The 18,603-nt window shown below is 40.9% G+C and overlaps 1 protein-coding gene across 2 annotated transcripts in view; it reads right to left on the reverse strand.

Moving 5' to 3' along the window:
- LOC140481485 (NADP-dependent malic enzyme, mitochondrial-like) overlaps positions 1 to 17,698 on the reverse strand; it is a 166,100-nt gene extending 148,402 nt beyond the window's left edge. Inside the window, exons 1-2 of one of the 2 annotated variants that reach the window (XM_072577744.1) lie at positions 17,452 to 17,698; positions 17,134 to 17,355 (exon numbers count right to left, since the gene is read on the reverse strand). In XM_072577744.1, coding sequence (XP_072433845.1) covers positions 17,134 to 17,355 — 222 coding nt within the window. In that variant the 5' untranslated portion in view covers positions 17,452 to 17,698. Of the gene's footprint in view, positions 1 to 17,133; positions 17,356 to 17,451 lie in introns of those variants that run through there. The other variant, XM_072577745.1, reaches the window with a different exon arrangement.
- Between the last annotated feature and the right edge of the window lie 905 nt (positions 17,699 to 18,603).

Here is an 18,603-nt window from a genome sequence, read left to right on the forward strand (position 1 = left end):
CCCTATCTGCATCTACCCATCACCATCCCACCTACCCTTCACCCAGCCCCACCCCATCCCTGTATTAACTTGTGGGCTCTCCTCCCCCTTCCCATCCGAACAAAGGGCTGTGGCCTGAAACGTTGATTTTCCTGTTCCTCAGATGCGGTCTGATCTGCCGTGCTCTTCACATTTATGTACTCTGACTTCCAGCATCTGCAGCCCTTACTGTCTCCCCCTCTGTTCGGAGGCTTTCGCCAGTCTTTCTTCATTTAAATAATATTCTACTCCTCTATTCTTTCTGCCAAAGCACATAACCACACATTTTCCTGTATTTTATTCCACTGGTCAAATTTTTGTCCAGTCACTGAACTTGCCTATATCACTCTGCATACTGTGTCATCCTCACCACTTGCCTTCCCACTATTTTTGTGTCATCTGAAAACTTGGCTATTGTACATTAGTTTTCTCATCCAAGTGATTTACATACATTATAAATAAACATGGCCCCAGCACTGATTCCCATGGCATACCACTTACAGCTTGCCATTCTCAAGGTGCCTTCTATTATCCCAACTCTGTCTTCTATTATCTAGCCAATATTCTACCCATGCTCATATACTAACCTCAACATTGCCTCTTAACGTATTAAGCCATGAAAAAAAAGGAAACAAAGGTTGGATGTAAATTGAGAGAAAATAAAAGAACAGTCAGAATTTTCACCTCTTCTGATACTTAAACTCACAAACACATGACCATTTCACTATTCATAATGTTTAGATTTAAATAATGCACCATGTCAAACCTTCCACCCTATTTGAAGGTAACTATAAATCAAGGCAATAAGTACTTTAAAGGGTCACAAAAAAAACATGATTAGTACAGACCTATAAAGTAAGTACATTTCTCAAAGTATTCAATCATATATTTGAGAATCAAAGAAACAGTTTCTCTCTGAAGTTTCACATGTGGGTATTCACTTCTCTCAAGAGAGGAAGTACCTATAATGGTACAAATTAAAGGATAAACAATTAGTATTGAACTTCATCTTCTCAGGATGTTCCTTACATCAAAAGCAATCACTTTTGAAGTTTACTTATGTCTGCAAATCTAGCAACCGGTCTAACAACAAAGAAGATCCCTCTCCGGTCTAACAACAATGAACTTGATGAGTGACAAAAGAATATGACTCAATACTAATGCTGATGATCAATGATCAGACTTAATGAATTTTATTTTTAAACTTTGTTTGCTTTCACACCTGATTTATTTTTTCAATATAGGTGATATAAATTAAAGAAATAAATATATGCATGTTGCTACTGAATCAAATCTCAATGCTTCATTATTCACAGCTCAAATGCAAGCCCTCAGTCTAAGAAAATGGATTTTATCTATACTTCCAATATTGTTTCAGTGGGAACTAGCTTGTCTCTCTCAGCAGTAGATCAAACATACAAAAAAAAGGGCATTTGATGCACTTAATTATTTAATGGTGCAGACTGCACCGACCTACACTCACCTTCCTGTTTGGTCACCTGAGGAAGAGAGTGTTTAAAGACCAGGATCGCAAAAGCAGCACCAAGCTGGTGGTCTACAGAGCAGTTGTGATAACTGACACCCAATAGGGCTGAGACATAAACTATATACGGGACATACCTCAAAAACCTTGATGTATCTAGAAGATCTTGCAAATTCAATGGCAGAAGTGGAGCACCTACATCACTGTTCTTGCTCAGATCATCCTAATCATCAAAGCGTTTGGTGTGCTTCCCTTTATTGGTCAGAGTATTGAGTACAGGAGTTGGGAGGTCATGTTGCGGCTGAACAGGACATTGGTCAGGCCACTGTTGGAATATTGCGTGCAATTCTGGTCTCCTTCCTATCAGAAAGATGTTGTGAAACTTGAAAGGGTTCAGAAAAGATTTACAAAGATGTTGCCAGGGTTGGAGGATTTGAGCTATAGGGAGAGGCTGAACAGGCTGGGGCTGTTTGTCCTGGAGCGTCGGAGGCTGAGGGATGACCTTATAGAGGTTACAAAATTATGAGGGGCATGGATAGGATAAATAGGCAAAGTATTTTCCATGGGGTCGGGGAGTCCAGAACTAGACGGCATAGGTTTAGGGTGAGAGGGGAAAGATATAAAAGAGACCCAAGAGGCAACTTTTTCACGCAGAGTGTGGTACGTGTATGGAATGAGCTGCCAGAGGATGTGGTGGAGGCTGGTACAAGAGCAACATTTAAGAGCCATTTGGATGGGTATATGAACAGGAAGGGTTTGGAGGGATATGGGCCGGGTGCTGGCAGGTGAGACTAGATTGGGTTGGGATATCTGGTCGGCATGGACAGGTTGGACTGAAGGGTCTGTTTCTATGCTGTACATCTCTATGACACTGATCCTACTCGATCTGTTCCACTGAGCTGACAATACCATCTGCATGCCTCATGCAAGATTCCCAAAACGAGTGTTCTATCTGGAACATCTATACAGCAAGTAAGTCCCAGGAAGGGAAAAAATGTTCCAGGGACTCAGTCATAGCTTCCTTGAAAAAATACAATATTCTCATGACACCTTGAACACCCTAGCCCAAAACTGCCTGAAGTGGAGGGAAAGCATTGGTGAGAAGTGTACCCACCCCCGAGTCACATCGCTGAAAGAGACAAGCGTCAAAAGAGTAAGCAGCATGTTGCAACTCTGGTCACCTACCTATTCATCCAACTGTGGCAGACACTGTAAGCTGTGCATTGAACTCTTAAGTCACCTGGGAACTCATTTCTATTGTGGGAGCATGTCATCCTCGATCACAAGGAATTGCTTATGAAGGAGATTCCTCAGCCTACCTATTTATGCAATCACCTGGGGTAAAAAAAAAGAGAAGCAAAAAAGAAAAAGCCTCAGGCCGGGTTAGAAAATAATTCAAAGTTCTGCTCCTTTTGAAAAGCAAGCAGTGAATCCAAATCTATTCTGGAAGTTGATCAATATATTCTCAACCTACAGGCTGTTTTTCCTCTCAATTGAGAGCTCTCCATTCATTTCTGTAGTCCAAGATGAAACCATAGAACCATGCTCAATGGTTTAAATGGTAAACACCACATTGCATTAATATTCCATTTGCTGTTAGTTTTCTCAAGCTTACAAGAAGTGATATGTAATGGATAAAGTTAACAGTGCCTCTGAAAAGTGCAGTGGCTGGGAGGTCAAGTCGGCCTACTCTACATCGGGGAGATCAAACATAAACTAAGGGAATGTTTCACCGAGCATCTCAGCTGAGCCTGCAGGGGCCAACCTGACCTCCCAGTCACCACCCATTTTAATTCCCCTTCTCATCCCATTTCTGACATGACCATTCTTGGCCTCCACCATTACCACAACGAATCAGACCACAAAGTGGAGGAACAACAGCTCATCTTCCACCTGGAAGACTCAATATTGAGTTCTCCAATTTCAAATAACCTCCCTTCCCATCACCCAACTCCCTTTTCATCCCCTCCCCTCCCTTCCATTCCTCTCATTGATTCTTCCTCTCTAGCCACCAACCAGATTTGTTCCTGCAGTCAACCGAGGTTGTACCCTCTACCTGTGTTCACCTATCCCCACCTCAGCACCCTGCCACTCTCCCCACCCCCTTTCTCTGTAGCTTCCCTTACACCCACCCCACCACCACCCCCCTGTCCTGAAGAAGGGTTACTCCTGAAATATTGACTTCTCCGCCTCCTGATGCTGCTATGTTCTTCCACTCTCCTGCTTGTCTACCTTGGATTCCAACAACTATAGAATTTTTGTCTCTTAAAAAGTGCTGCTAATACCAGACATAAAATCAATGCATGATAGAAATTAGTTGTTGCAAAAGTTACATTTACTTTAAGAAGCAAAATATAATTATATAGATGGACAAATGCTCCTCCCACACATCAAGCAATATTGATTGTTAAATTCTCAGAATAAACTCTTTCAGTCAAAAGGCAGTAATTGCCCACAGCAAAAGGCGACACACATTTAGTGATATTCATGGTAAATTTAATGCACTGTCAATATAGGTACTATTCGGGTCAAAAGAAAGTTTGTATAGGAAACCTCCTATTAGATCTGCAAAATGCTTATCTTAAATATACTTTTCATTGCAGCATTCCTTATTTGCTTTTGGTCAAGTTTATTTGCAGTGCAATCCATACCCCAGCAATACTGTGCTAAATGACTGGAGAACAGAAGTAGTTCAAAACAGAATTACTACATTGTAGGATTTTAAAAGGGTGGTGCGATTACAAAAAAAGTTACTTCACCTTTTTGAAATAGGTATTTTTGTCAATCACAGCTATTAAAATATTTTTGGGTTTCAAAGTTATTTTTAAAAAAATACAGGAAGTTGAGTCATAACCCTACTCAGAGTTGACTAATGTCGATTTTCAATAATATCCTTTAGGGAAGAAAACTGCCATCCTTACCTGGTCTGGCTTGCATGTGATTCCAGACCCACAGCAATGCAGTTGACTCTTCTTTGCCCTCTGTGCAATTAGGGATGGGCAATAACTGCTGGCTGGGCCAGCAATGCCCTCATCTTGTGATTGAATTTTTAAAAACTGACTACTTGCTGAGCTAGGACTTCTATTGTTCTCAATTTGAATTCTTTGATCAGACACAAATCATTCGGCTGTCATTCCATGTCCAGTAAGGTTTAAAAGTTTAACAGAGGATAATGTCATAATTTCTCTATTGATATTTTAGTATAATTATTCTCTTAATATGGAGATTGTGTCCACAAGATGATCTTGGAACATTTTGTTGTAGAAAGGACTTCAATACATGAAAATCCCCAGATATTGTTCCACAGGTATTAACATGGACTATAATGCTGCATAAATGCCAGTGTTATTCAAATATGCAGGATCATGCAGCAACTTCAGGTATGTGGGGCAGTGGCAACAGTAATCTGGGAGGCTAAAACAGGAGGTTGGAGGAGCACTTGCTTTGTGGATTAACAGCAATCCCAAGTTCTGTCACTAGTCGTTATTGACACAGGCTCTAGTCTTTCTCTCTAGTATAATTCGTTTTAAATATGTTCACATGATGTACCTGATACCTTTTTCTATCTGGAATCTTTACTAGGTAGTTCACCAGACTCAACTTTTTCCTCAATTTGATAGGGACCACTAAACCTGACTTTGATGGGATCTGCTGTCACTGGTAACAGTACTAACACAGGGCAAACCAATCTGACAAAGAGGCTCTGTATGAGCATGAGGCTTTTCTTTTGCATATAGCACACTTACAATGTGCAATCATTTGCACTTACAATGTGCCCTCTTCTTTCATATAATGGAAGCTATATCCTCTTTGATTGGTAGGTTTCCAGATAATTTTTTTTAAAAAATCTCTTAACCATAATTAATGTGTCTACCAGATTTTCTGAGGCAATTCTATTACGGACTATCAAGGCAAGAAGGGTAGTAGAGGAGTTAGTAGCTTTCTTCACAGGATATGGGCTACCCAGAGAGATTCAGTCAGATTAAGGATCAAATTTTATTGCTAGGCTGTTTAAAGAGGTTATGGATAGCTTAGGTATACAGCACTTTAAATCCAGTACATATCATCCTGAATCCCAGGGAGCTTTAGAAAGGTGGCATCAGACCTTGTAGACTGTTGAGAGCACACTGTCAGGATTACCCAATGATTAGGATAAAGCTATCCCATTCGTACTGTTTGCCATTAGAGGTCCCCCAAACGAATCTACTCAGTTAACCTTCTTCGAGTTAATACTCAGGCATGAAGTGAGAGGCCCTTTGAAATTAATTAAAGACAAATTGACAGGACCAAAATCGGAGATCTCATGCTTAGATTTATGTATCAGAGGTGAGGGCGAGATTAAATAAATTAGGTAAGTTAGCTAAACAGCACCTAAAGAGGACACAGTATAGAATGAAGCAGGTGACAAATAAAAGCTCCAAGACTCAGATGTTTTCCTGAGGAGATGATGTGTTAGTACTGTTACCAGTGACAGCAGATCCCATCAAAGTCAGGTTTAGTGGTCCCTATCAAATTGAGGAAAAAGTTGAGTCTGGCGAACTACCTAGTAAAGATTCCAGATAGAAAAAGGTATCAGGTACATCATGTGAACATATTTAAAACGAATTATACTAGAGAGAAAGAACTGGAGAAACAGGTGTTAGTTACTGCCCCGCAGAGAGAGGAATCAAATCCAGATGTTGTGGACGTTGATATGCGTCAAAATAGATTGAAAAATGAAGAAGTCCTTGAGCAGTGGGATAGGTTAGTAAGCTATCTGTCTCAGAAGCATAGAAAGCAGTTGAAAGCAAAGTTGAAACTCGCGAAAGCAGAGGTGCGTTCTTGGGACATAACATCAATCATGGAAGGTTGATGTAAAGGCGAAGGCTGTCGAGGAAATTCCACGACCAACCTCGAAGAAAGAGGTGCTTTGATTCTTAAGACTCAGCGGATTTGATCGGAAGTTTGTTCCAAACTTCAGCAGCGTAGTGGCACAGTTAATCAATTGGCTGAAGAAGAACACAAAGTTTCAGTTGACACAACCATACCAAGGAGGCATTCAAACATTTCAAAGCCATATTAACCACCAAACCAGTTTTAGCTACACCAAACTGTTCAAAACCTTTTAAAGTTGCCATCAATGCTAGTGACATTAGAGTTGGAACTGTACTCCTACAGGAAGATGAGGATGGGATTGAACTGCCAGTTGGCTACTTTTCAAAGATGATCAACATCTACCAGAGGAAATACTCCACGACCAAAAAAGAATTACTGAGCTTGGTACTGGCCGGACTATGTTTTAATGTGTTTGTCACAAACAATGTCAGAGACTGTTGTGTATAAGGATCACAATCCGCTTACATTCTTAGAACACATTAAAGACAAGAATATGAGACTACTTCATTGGAGTCTTATGTTACAGACTTTTAAAATGTAAAAAATCGTACATGTTGCAGGTTGAAACAATGTAATCGCGGGTGAATATCGTGGATTTAACTGATAGAGTTTAGATGAGGTTTGTATTTAATGTTATATATATTTATATGGGAAGAAGTTAAGATGAACTTAGATTAAAGTTATCAATATGTTAGGGCAATGTATTTAAAGAATAGTAGAAAGAAAACTGAAGCCATCTTTTCTTTATGATGGTTCATTTTTCTTGGGGGGGGTGGGGAGAAAAGGTGTTATGAAGATTTGGATGTACTGTACCTTTAAGAGAGTCAAAAGCTAGCAGAACTACCTGACAGCATCAAATGTTTCAAACAAGATATAATGTAATATTTTAGTCCAGTAGCTACGGTAGCTGGTTGCCTAGAAATGACAAAACAGATTTGAATTAAGCTAATCAATTTAAATTATACCCTGATAAATCCCAAACTCCAATCAAGTTTGAACTTAGTATATTGACAATCTTAAAAGCCAATGGTACAATCTGACACTTTGGGTATAGAAGACTGGGGAAAATTGAACAGTTGGGAGGAGAACTGCCAAGCCACCAGCATGTACAGACTGCCTGGAGAATAGCTTTCTTAAAAAAGGTATCTTTACCAATCAGTAATTGGTAAAACAAAAATCCTTAAGAAGAAAAGAAGACAGAGGAAGATATAACAAGAAGTTTCGACATCTGGATGGTTTTGAAAACTTGAATTTTGGTGAATCTTAATTGGGAGTTTTATCAGACTAGTATTTTAAAGGGAAAGTAAAAGAAAAAGATAGGTTAGAGGAAGAAGTTGTAAATAGTTGTTAGTTAATTATTCTTTGTTACAATTTATTTCTTAAAAGTTGTTTTTTTTTTACTTTAAATAGTTCCTGGCCCCTTGAATGTTTACAGATTACTGCACGGGATAAATCTTTTCTGTGTTGCTGATTTAAATTAAGCAGGAGAGTTTACCCAGTGTTGTAACAGATCCAACAGCAGATGCTGAACTTTTAGAAGACTTAAATGAAGCTGCAGTTAGAATACGATTTACCATTTTGAGCATTCAATTACAGAAAGAATATATAAAAGCTCCGTGAAAGGTGCACCGAAACTTATTAGAATGTTGCAATGGGTGTGAAAGCCACAGAAGAAAGTCATTTAAACTACTATTTCCCTCCTCCACACTCCCAAGAGGATTAAAGGGTTTTTGGATGCATGTTGTTATGCTAATGTTTTAAGAGCCAGATATGTGATCCATGTAGTTTACCAATCTGTTCTGAATTGGGCTGGAGAAGCAACAGATCCAGTATTGAGACACATACATATTCCCCAAGACAAAAGATCCATAGAAATATGTTGGATTATTAAAGCTTCCTAGCACCATACAAACCAAACTTTTCCAACAAAGCACCATCATTAAGACAATGCTTAAGACATACCATATGTACAGCAGGAGGACCAACAATTCATGAATCACTCAAATAACTATTGTCAGCAGAAAATGGTATCCTTAATATGATGACCCAAGGAAGAAAACATTCTTCAAAATCAATGTATCTAAAAAGGATAAAAAGCATGCATCACGCAAGATGGCAAACCAATTGCATTTGGATCCAAATGTCTATTGTAAGAGCACTCCAACTATTCCAACAAACAGCATGAAACACTTACTCCAGTATTTATATCAACATTTTGTAAATATCTGTTCCATAAGCAATTCACTGTAAAAGCTGATCATAAATCATTGGAAATTATTTTGCATAAATTAACTGGAAAGTTCATTACCCAAAATATAACAACATTTAGTAAAAGTATGGTTGGTGGGGGAAAACACCTGCATACAATGTTAACGTCTTCTTCAAACTGGTATTAAACAGTTCTCCATACTGAGCAAATTACCAAAGCAAAATATGAACGCCGAATTTACACTAAGCTTACAAGTAGACAGTACAGCCATCGAGATAGAAGATTTACTCAAGGCTATTTTCATGAACTTTGGTCAGCACCAATCCAACAAACTTCAAGATGAAATAGCTAATGATTCATGGCCGAAGGCACCATGGAATGTTATCATAAAGGATGGTCTGGCACAATACAAAATGCAATAAAAACGTACTACAGGAGATGAACTACATGTCTCACGGGGTGTAATTTTTAGAAAGGAAATAAGTACGTACAGTCAAAGCCCTTTGCCAGGACATATAGTCACAGGTGCAATCGGAGAACAGATTGAACAAGCTGCGTAGTATAGGATACTGCATATTGGCCTGAGATCAACAATGAAGTAGAAAAGAAATGTGGGGTATGCGAGATGTGACAGAGCCACCAACCACCGCAACACAAAGAAGCGGACACTATTTCATCACTCCTTTGGTCCAAAATTACAACAGATCTATTTATCATTCACAGCAACAATTCTCTCCTCGTCACTGACTATTTTTTCAAATTTCCAGTTGTCAGACAATTAAATGACATTTCACGTCATTAGGGGAGAAAGTGAGGACTGCAGATGCTGGAAATCAGAGCTGAAAATGTGTTGCTGGAAAAGCGCAGCAGGTCAGGCAGCATCCAAGGAACAGGAGAATCGATGTTTCAGGCATCAGCCCTTCTTCAGGGATGATCTTTTAGGGACATGTGTGCCAAATGGGGCATAATACAGCAAACTGTCATGTGGTTTATCTTAAACTTGACAGTCTCACCAAACAAATGGTTCATATCTTTAAAGTGCTTATCATGAAGTTTGGGTGACAAAAAAGGACCTTCAAATTGCTCTGCTGCACTTAAGAACCACACTTGCAGACACACACTTACTGTCACCAGGGATTGCATTTGGAAGACAAATTTAGAGAACTTTGTCAAGCCATCATCTCTGAGTTCTCAGAAATCCAGGAGAAGCTCCCAAAGAAGATGGAGAATAGAAATGGTCCATGACTGCTGTGCAAATGCTAAACTGCCTAAACTGTGAATTGCACAGAACGTCAGAGTCATACAACTTAAATCAATCAACCTGGTAACCTGCTGGGATACTGCAGTGACCCTAGATACTAAGTCACAATGCCTAATGGAGCAACATTGAGCTGATTTCTGTTTCTCCTCAATCAATAGTATAATCTTTTGGTTGTGCAGAGAACACATAACATATGGACAACGAACATATGGAAACCTTCAGAAAACAACCTATTCTAAAAACGCAATAGACCAACATGCATCAATTTAAGAACGACCAAATTTTGCATCCAGACGTGTGAACAATTATACGATCACAATATCAGAGAGGATAGTCAAACCACCTATATATTACAGACTCTTCGACATAAACTTTTCAATCTTACTTTTTTTTCCAGTGCAAATAGCTTTACAACTTCCCAACGTATATGTTTTTTCACTCTTAGTGCATGTCACGGAGTCATAGAGATGTACAGCATGGAAACATACCCTTTGGTCCAGCCCATCCATGCCAACCAGCTATCCCAATCCAATTTAGTCCCACCTGCCAGCACCCGGCCCATATCCCTCCAAACCCTTCCTACTCATATACCCATCCAAATTCCTCTTAAATGTTGCAATTGTACCAGCCTCCACCACATCCTCTGGCAACACATTCCATACACATACCCACCTTGTGTGAAAACGTTGCCCCTTAGGTCTCTCATATCTTTCCACTTTCACCCTAAACCTATGCCCTCTAGCTCTGCATTCCCTGACCCCAGGGAAAATACTTTGTCTATTTATCCTATCCATGTCCTTCATAGTTTTGTAAACCTCTATAAAGGTCACCACTCAGCCTCAACGCTCCAGGGAAAACAGCTCCAGCCTGTCCAGCCTCTCCCTATAGCTCAGATCCTCCAACCTTGGCAACATCCTTGTAAATCTTTTCTGAACTCTTTCACGTTTCACAACATCTTTCCGATAGGAAGGAGACCAAAATTGCACGCAATATTCCAACAGTAGCCTAACCAATGTCCTGCACAGTTGCAACATGACCTCCCAACTCCTGTACTCAATACTCTGACCAATAAAATAAAGCATTCCAAACACCTTCTTCACTATCCTATCTACCTGCGACTCCACTTTCAAGGAGCTATGAACCTGCACTCCAAGGTCTCTTTGTTCAGTATTAAGTGTATTAGTCCTGCTAAGATTTGCTTTCCCAAAATGCAGCTCATCGCATTTAACTGAATTAAACTCCATCTGCCACTTCTCAGCCCATTGGCTCATCTGGTCAAGATCCTGTTGTAATCCGAGGTAACCTTCTTCGCTGTTCACTACACCTCCAATATTGGTGTCATCTGCAAACTTACTAACCTCTTATGCTCGCATCCAAATCATTTATGTAAATGACAAAAAGTAGAGGACCCAGTACCGATCCTGTGGCACTCCACTGGTCACAGGCCTCCAGTCTGAAAAACAACCCTCCACCACCACCCTCTGCCTTCTACCTTTGAGCCAGTTGTGTATCCAAAAAGCTAGTTCTCCCTGTATTCCGTAAGATCTAACCTTGCTAATCAGTCTCCCATGGCGAACCTTGTCGAACGCCTTACTGAAGTCCATATAGATCACATCTACTGCTCTGTCCTCTTCAATCCTCTTTGTTACTTCTTCAAAAAAACTCAATCACGTTTGAGAGACATGATTTCCCATGCACAAAGCCATGTTGACTATCCCTAATCAGTCCTTGCCTTTCCAGATGCACGCACATCCTGCCCCTCAGGATTCCCTCCAACAACTTGCCCACCACCGACGTCAGGCTCACTGGTCTATAGTTCCCTGGCTTGTCCTTACCACCCTTCTTAAACAGTGGCATCACGTTAGCCAACCGCTAATCTTCCGGCACCTCACCTGTGACTATCGATGATACAAATATCTCAGCAAGAGGCCAAGCAATCACTTCCCTAGCTTCCCACAGAGTTCTAGGATACACCTGATCAGGTCCTGGGGATTTGTCCACCTTTATGCGTTAAGACCTCCAGCACTTCCTCCTCTGTAATACGGACATTTTGCAAGATGTCACCATCTATTTCCCTACAGTCTATATCTTCCATATCCTTTTCCACAGTAAATACTGATGCAAAATACTCATTTAGTATCTCTCCCATTTTCTGTGGCTCCACACAAAGGCCACCTTGCTGATCTTTGAGGGGCCCTATTCTCTCCCTAGTCACCCTTTTGTCCTTAATGCATTTGTAAAAACCCTCTGGATTCTCCTTAATTCTATTTGCCAAAGCTACCTCATGTCCCCTTTTTGCCCTCCTGATTTCCCTCTTAAGTATACTCCTACTGCCTTTATACACTTCTAAGGATTCACTCGATCCATCCTCTCTATACCTTACATATGCTTCCTTCTTTTTCTTAACCAAACCCTCAACTTATTTAGTGATCCAGCATTCCCTATGCCTACCAGCCTTCCCTTTCACCCTGACGGGAATATACTTTCTCTGGATTATCTCATTTCTGAATGCTTCCCATTTTCCAGCCATCCCTTTACCTGCGAACATCTGCCTCCAATCAACCTTCAAAAGTTCTTGCCTAATACCGTCAAAATTGGCCTTTCTCCAATTTAGAACTTCAACTTTTTGATCTTGTCTATCCATTTCCATCATTATTTTAAATCTAATAGAATTATGGTCACTGGCCCCAATGTGCTCCCCCACTGACACCTCAGTCACCTGCCCTGCCTTATTTCCCAAGAGTCAGTCAAGTTTTGCATTGTCTCTCTAGTAGGTACATCCACATACTGGATCAGAAAATTTTCTTGTACACACTTAATAAATTCATCTCCATCTAAACTCTTAACACTATGGCAGCCCCAGTTGATGTTTGGAAAGTTAAAATTCCCTACCATAATCACCCTATTATTCTTACAGAGAGCTGAGATCTGCTTACAGGTTTGTTTCTCAATTTCCCTCTGACTATTAGGAGGTCTATAATACAATCCCAATAAGGTGATCATCTCAGTTCCACCCAAATAACTTCCCTGGATGTATTGCCAGGAATATCCTCCCTCAGCACAGCTGTAATGCTTTCCCTTATCAAAAACACCACTCCCCCTCCTCTCTTGCCTCCCTTTCTATCCTTCCTGTAGCATTTGTATCCTGGAACATTAAGCTGCCAGTCCTGCCCATCCTTGAGCCATTTTCTGTAATTGCTATGATATCCTAGTCCCATGTTCCAAACCATGCCCTGAGGTCATCTGCCCCTTGCATTGAAATAATGCAGTTTAATTTATTAGTCCTACCTTATCCCCTGCCTGCCCTGATTGTTTGACTCACTTCTGTTCGCAACTGTACCAGTCTCAGATTGACCTCTTTCCTCACTATCTCCCTGGGTCCCCAACCACCCCCTCCCCCCACCCCACCTTACTAGTTTAAATCCTCCTGAGCAGCTCTAGCAAATCTCTCTGCCAGTATATTAGTCCCCTTCCAATTTAAGTGCAATCTGTCCTTCTTGTACAGGTCACTTCTACCCCAAAAGAGATTCCAATGATCCAAAAATGTGAATTCTTCTCCCATACACCAGCTCCTCAGCCATGCATTCATCTGGTCGATCCTCCTATTCCTGCCCTCACTAGCTCGTAGCACCAGGAGTAATCCAGATATTACTGCTCTCGAGGACCTCCTTTTTAAATTCCTGCCTAACTCTCTGTAATCTCCCTTCAGAATCTCAACTTTTTCCCCTTCCTATGTCATTGGTTCCAATGTGGACAATTACCCCTTGCTGGCCCCTCTCCTCCTTGAGAACATTCTGAACGCTCTCGGAGACATCCTTGATCCTGGCACCAGGGAAGTAACACACCATTCTGATTTTTCACTACTAGCCACAGAAACGTATGTCTGTACCTCAGACTTGAGAAAACCCTAACACAATTGATCTCTTGGAACTCGACGTACCTCTCGTTGAATTAGAGCCAGTCTCAATACCACAAACTTGGCTGTTCATGCTACGTTCCTCTGAGAATCCATCACCCCCTTCATTTTCCAAATCAGCATTCTTGTTTGAAATGGGTATAGCCACAAAAGACTCCTGCACTAGCTGCCTACCTCTCTTACCTTTCCTGGAGTTAACCCATCTTTGTGACTATATCTGAGACTTACCCCCCCCCCGCCCCCATTCTATAACTGCCATCCATCATTTACTGTTGCAAATTCTCATTGCTTCTAATAGTCCCTCCAACCAATCCATTCGATCTGATAAGATTCACAACCAACAGCATTTATGGCAGATATAATCCGCAGTAACCCTTAAACTCTCTTTAAAACTCCCACATCTGACAAGAAGTACATATCACTCTTAAAACTCCTTTTTGCTCCTTCACAATATACAGACCCAGAAAATATCATCTTATTCCTCTACAAACACTGCCCCAGGTTAAATTAATAGTTATAGCTTATATTTTAAGTTTAATCAAGAGACATATCTCCAACAACATATAATCAAGAAAGAACCCATCTACTCACTACTGCAGACTTTCTGTAGGCCACATTTAAAACAACAATTCACTTATCCAAATCTGTGCTGTGAACTTCACCCAACAGTTCCTCCAAGATCATTTGTGAATTCCACTTTTTGTTAATTTTCCCAGACGCACTCCGATGTCTAGTGATACATGAATTCAAAGAGCAAATGCAGTGTCAGTTTCTCTCTCTATCTCCTGCACTGACCTCACCATGGCTTCCTTTGTCTGTTCTTCTTCCTTTTAAAACTGCTGTTCTTTTGACTTTTTTTTCCCCCCAAAGTTCCAAAACAATGCAATAGTATACAAAATAGTAATTGCTGCTCCTGGAATTCAAGGAAATCACCTCCAGCACCTAAAATACCTCAAAAAAAAAGAGCAGCTGTTACAGTCAGAAATTTTTCCCGTCCTCCATCTTGGATTACCCAGAATCTTTGTTAAGGGAAAATGGAGTGCGACTAATTTGGAGGTTTTTTTTCCCCACACAGGGGCTGTTGATGTCGTGTAAATAGACTTCCAAACAATGTTCAATACAATGCCACATAGGAAAGATCCAGGTCACAGAATAAAAGGGATTTACTAATGTGGATTCAGAAGTGAGCCAGTCATCAGTTTGGGGATCCTTTTCCTGATTATATGAATAACCAAGATCTTAGTGTGCAAAAGACACTTGCAAAGTTAGCCACATGCACAAACCTTATGAGAATTGTAAACTGTGAAGAAGACAGAGTTTCAAAGGACATTGGCACACTGATGGAGCAGCAGACAAAATTTAATGCAGAGAACTGTGAGGCATTATACTTTGATACAAAGAGCATGGGCAAACAATATAAAATTAGGACAATATCATACAAGGTGTACTGGAGCAAAGACCTGCATGCATATGTGTACAATCATTAGAGTTCAAGACTGGGAGGTTATGTTGAACTTATAGGCAATAGGTCAGACCTCACTTGGAGTACTGTGCAGTCTGGATTCCATGCTATAGGAATGACGTGAACATATTGGAGAGAGCACACAGAGGAAATGATTTTAGAAATGAGATACTTCAGTTATTAGGAAAGACTGGAGAAGATGGGACTGTGTTCCTTGGCGAGAAGGCTAAAAGGAGACATGATACATTTTTTCAAAATCATCAAGGGTCTTAAACAGAGTGAATAGGGAAGAACTGTTCTCACTTTAAAACTGTATTCTCTGAATCCATTTACAAGTGTCTTGCAAAAGAAGCAAATGCAAAGTGATAAAACCATTTTCGCACAGTAATCAGTCAGGGTATGGAATGCACTGCCTGGAAAAGGGATGAAGGCAGATTAAATAGAAGAGAGCATTCATGGCGTTTTGGAGTGATTATTTAAATATAAGCAATGTGCAGGGTTACATGAAAAAGGTAGAGAGTTTGACATGAAGTTAAAATGCTCAAAGAGCCAATGAAGACATGACGGGCTGAGTTGTCCCTTTCTGTCCCCAACAATAATGTGGTTCTGAATGCACTAATGTGCCAAGGATCAGGAAGACAACACATGTCCAGCAGCCATGAGAATACCAAGCAGCAGTACACAAGGGATGATTTGCTCTATAGCTTTGTCTTTTATGTAAACTTGTTTGGGACTTGGGTAAATTATATCTATACTATTTGCCAATCCATTATGAGAGGGACAATTCTGTGTTAAGGAAAACAACATGACTATGGTAAGCATTCAGGGGTAAGAGATTTAGAAGCTAGAGAGGGTTAGTTTTCATTACAGTATTTTATTCAGAAAATAATAAAAAACATCAAAATGATTGAGGATAACTTGAAAAAGTATTTTTTCCTTTCTACATTTAAGATGGCGATTGGAATTGTACAGTTGGTATGGCTTGGATTTTCTGCAACATTCCACAAATCTCTCCCGCATTTGCTAAAAGACACACACAAGGACATGATAATTGTATCACCTGCAGTAAACTGACGACTGGATTCATGCTACACTATTCAACTTAGTAGTTATACTACAATACCTACTTTGGGCCATTAACAAGGAGAGACCTGCAACCAGCACTCCAATATAATGGAGTATAGGAAGCTCACACAGAGACTAGTCTCTGGTAAATTGAGTTTAAATGTTATCATACAAAGCAAAAACATAATATTCTGAAAAAAAAGACCCATTTCTGAGATGTCCATTTATTTGTTCTCTCCTCAGATGCTGCCTCGACTTTCTCAGTGTTTCCGGCATTTTTCTTTTGCTTTAATTTTTCACCATCTGCAGCTTTCTTTTTTTCCCCAAAAAGAGTCTGCTTATTTTACAAGGTGCTTTGCTCAAATAAACTCCCGAACAGTTTCAAACAGGACACTGGAATTGTATTCAGTGAGGTGTAAAGCCCAGATCCCTGGATGGCTTTCTGCTTTCGCAACGCAAATGATCAGGCCAGAGCATTTAATTCTTTTACAGCACTACAATGTTTTTCTTAAGAGAAAGGAAATCGGATCCTGATTCCCTGGGAAAAAAAACGTTCTGCATGTAACTTTGCTGATCTCAGGACCCGTCACCCATTCCTGCAGATTTTGCATTAAATATTGTCATGTTGCCCGAGACAGCTTTGTCAAGTAATTGGAAATGCAAGCATTTTTGCAGCTTTCTTTTCCAGTGATGAGCAATTTTTGTTGTGCATCTGCAGGCAGAGGTTACTCTGGAGCTGCCTTGACCTGGCCTACTTTGAACAAGGAGTGGGAAGCTGCTGGAGGAACCCCCACCCCAACTCTCCCAGTCCTCCTCCCCAAGGGACCTACTCTCTTTTTTGTACCTTGTTGAGATGGGGGTTGCGGGTGATCTCATAGCCGCGTTTCTTGATGTGAGGCTGATGGCTGGGGCTTGGCCCTGGGCCGCCACTACTCCTCCTCTCCGGCCCCAAATCGCTCAGGGTTCCCACCCCTGTCAGGCGGCTGAGCGCCGGCTTGTTGAAAGTCTCTCGGCTGAAGAGCCGCCGAGCAAACGCCAAAGAGCTCACGTTCCTCGCCGCATTCATCTGCAAAAAAAAAGGGAGAGCGAGCGAGATGAGGAACATAGAGAGAAGGGTCAAATCCCCCCTCCCCCCCGGCCCAGACTGGACAAACTCACTCACTTCCAACCGTGAGGAAACAGCAGCTGCTACCAGGATACACCGTCGATCAGTGCAGTCTCCGGGATATCGAACGACTGATCCCAGCTGTTAATACCCCGCTGCAAGGCCAAAGTTCAATCGTGATAGAGCCTGCACGATGACAGCGGTTAGTGCCCCGACTCCGCTCTCCTCATAACGGCGGCAGTTTGCTCCGCACGCGCCCTCACTACCTCCCGCGGGCTGGCGGTGCACTCAATCTCGCGCTTCAAGCACGACAAATAGGAGGGCAGTCATGGCACAAATTGGATGCTGCTGTTTTACATTTTTAGCTTTTCACTTTGAGCTTTTTTTTTCATTAAACGGGACGTAGCTTTGACAAAGCAGTTTGCCATCTATATTTACATTTTAATTATTTCCATATGTTAGACAAATTAAGAAGATTGCATAGGCCCAATTTCTTCAAGCATTGTGCAACCAAAGGCCTTCCGTGGGATGTTGTATATTCATTAAATCCATAACTTATGCGTTTGATCATGCATCCCCAACAGTAACTTTTATTCATGTCATTAAAAAATCTATTCAAAGGAGCATTATGAAACAACATAAAACTGTTACTAAACAACAAAATGAGAAAGTGAGGACTGCAAATGTTGCAGATCAGAGTCGAAGAAATGTGGTGCTGGAAAAGCTCAGCCAGTGAGGAAGCACCCAAGGAGCGGGAGAATCGACGTTTCAGGCATAAGCCTTTCAAACAGCACCACACTCTTCGACTAAACATGTTCAAAAGCTTGGTCAGGGAAGATTAGGTTTGTGAGTCAACTCTTAAAGGAGAAAGTGGGAGGAGAGGCTGGGGAATTCCAGAGCTTGGAACCAAGGGAGGATCACTAATTGTGAATTGATTTTTCTTTTAAAAAAGGGGATGCTCAAGAGATGAGAATTAGAGAAGTTAACACATTTTTATGGATTGAGCAGTTGCAGAGGATTACAGAGATAGAGAGGGGTAAGGCCACAGTGGGATTGGAAAACAATGATGAGATTTTTAAAATTGAAGCATTACTCAACAGAGACAATGTAAGTTAGTGAAGTCCAACTGGTGAACAGGACTTGGTACAAGTTAAAACATGCGCAACTATTTTAAAGATGGGTTTACTGAAGAGGGAGGGGCTAAGAGGA

Source organism: Chiloscyllium punctatum, chromosome 9 (genome assembly GCF_047496795.1).
Source record: "Chiloscyllium punctatum isolate Juve2018m chromosome 9, sChiPun1.3, whole genome shotgun sequence".
NCBI lineage: Eukaryota > Metazoa > Chordata > Chondrichthyes > Orectolobiformes > Hemiscylliidae > Chiloscyllium > Chiloscyllium punctatum.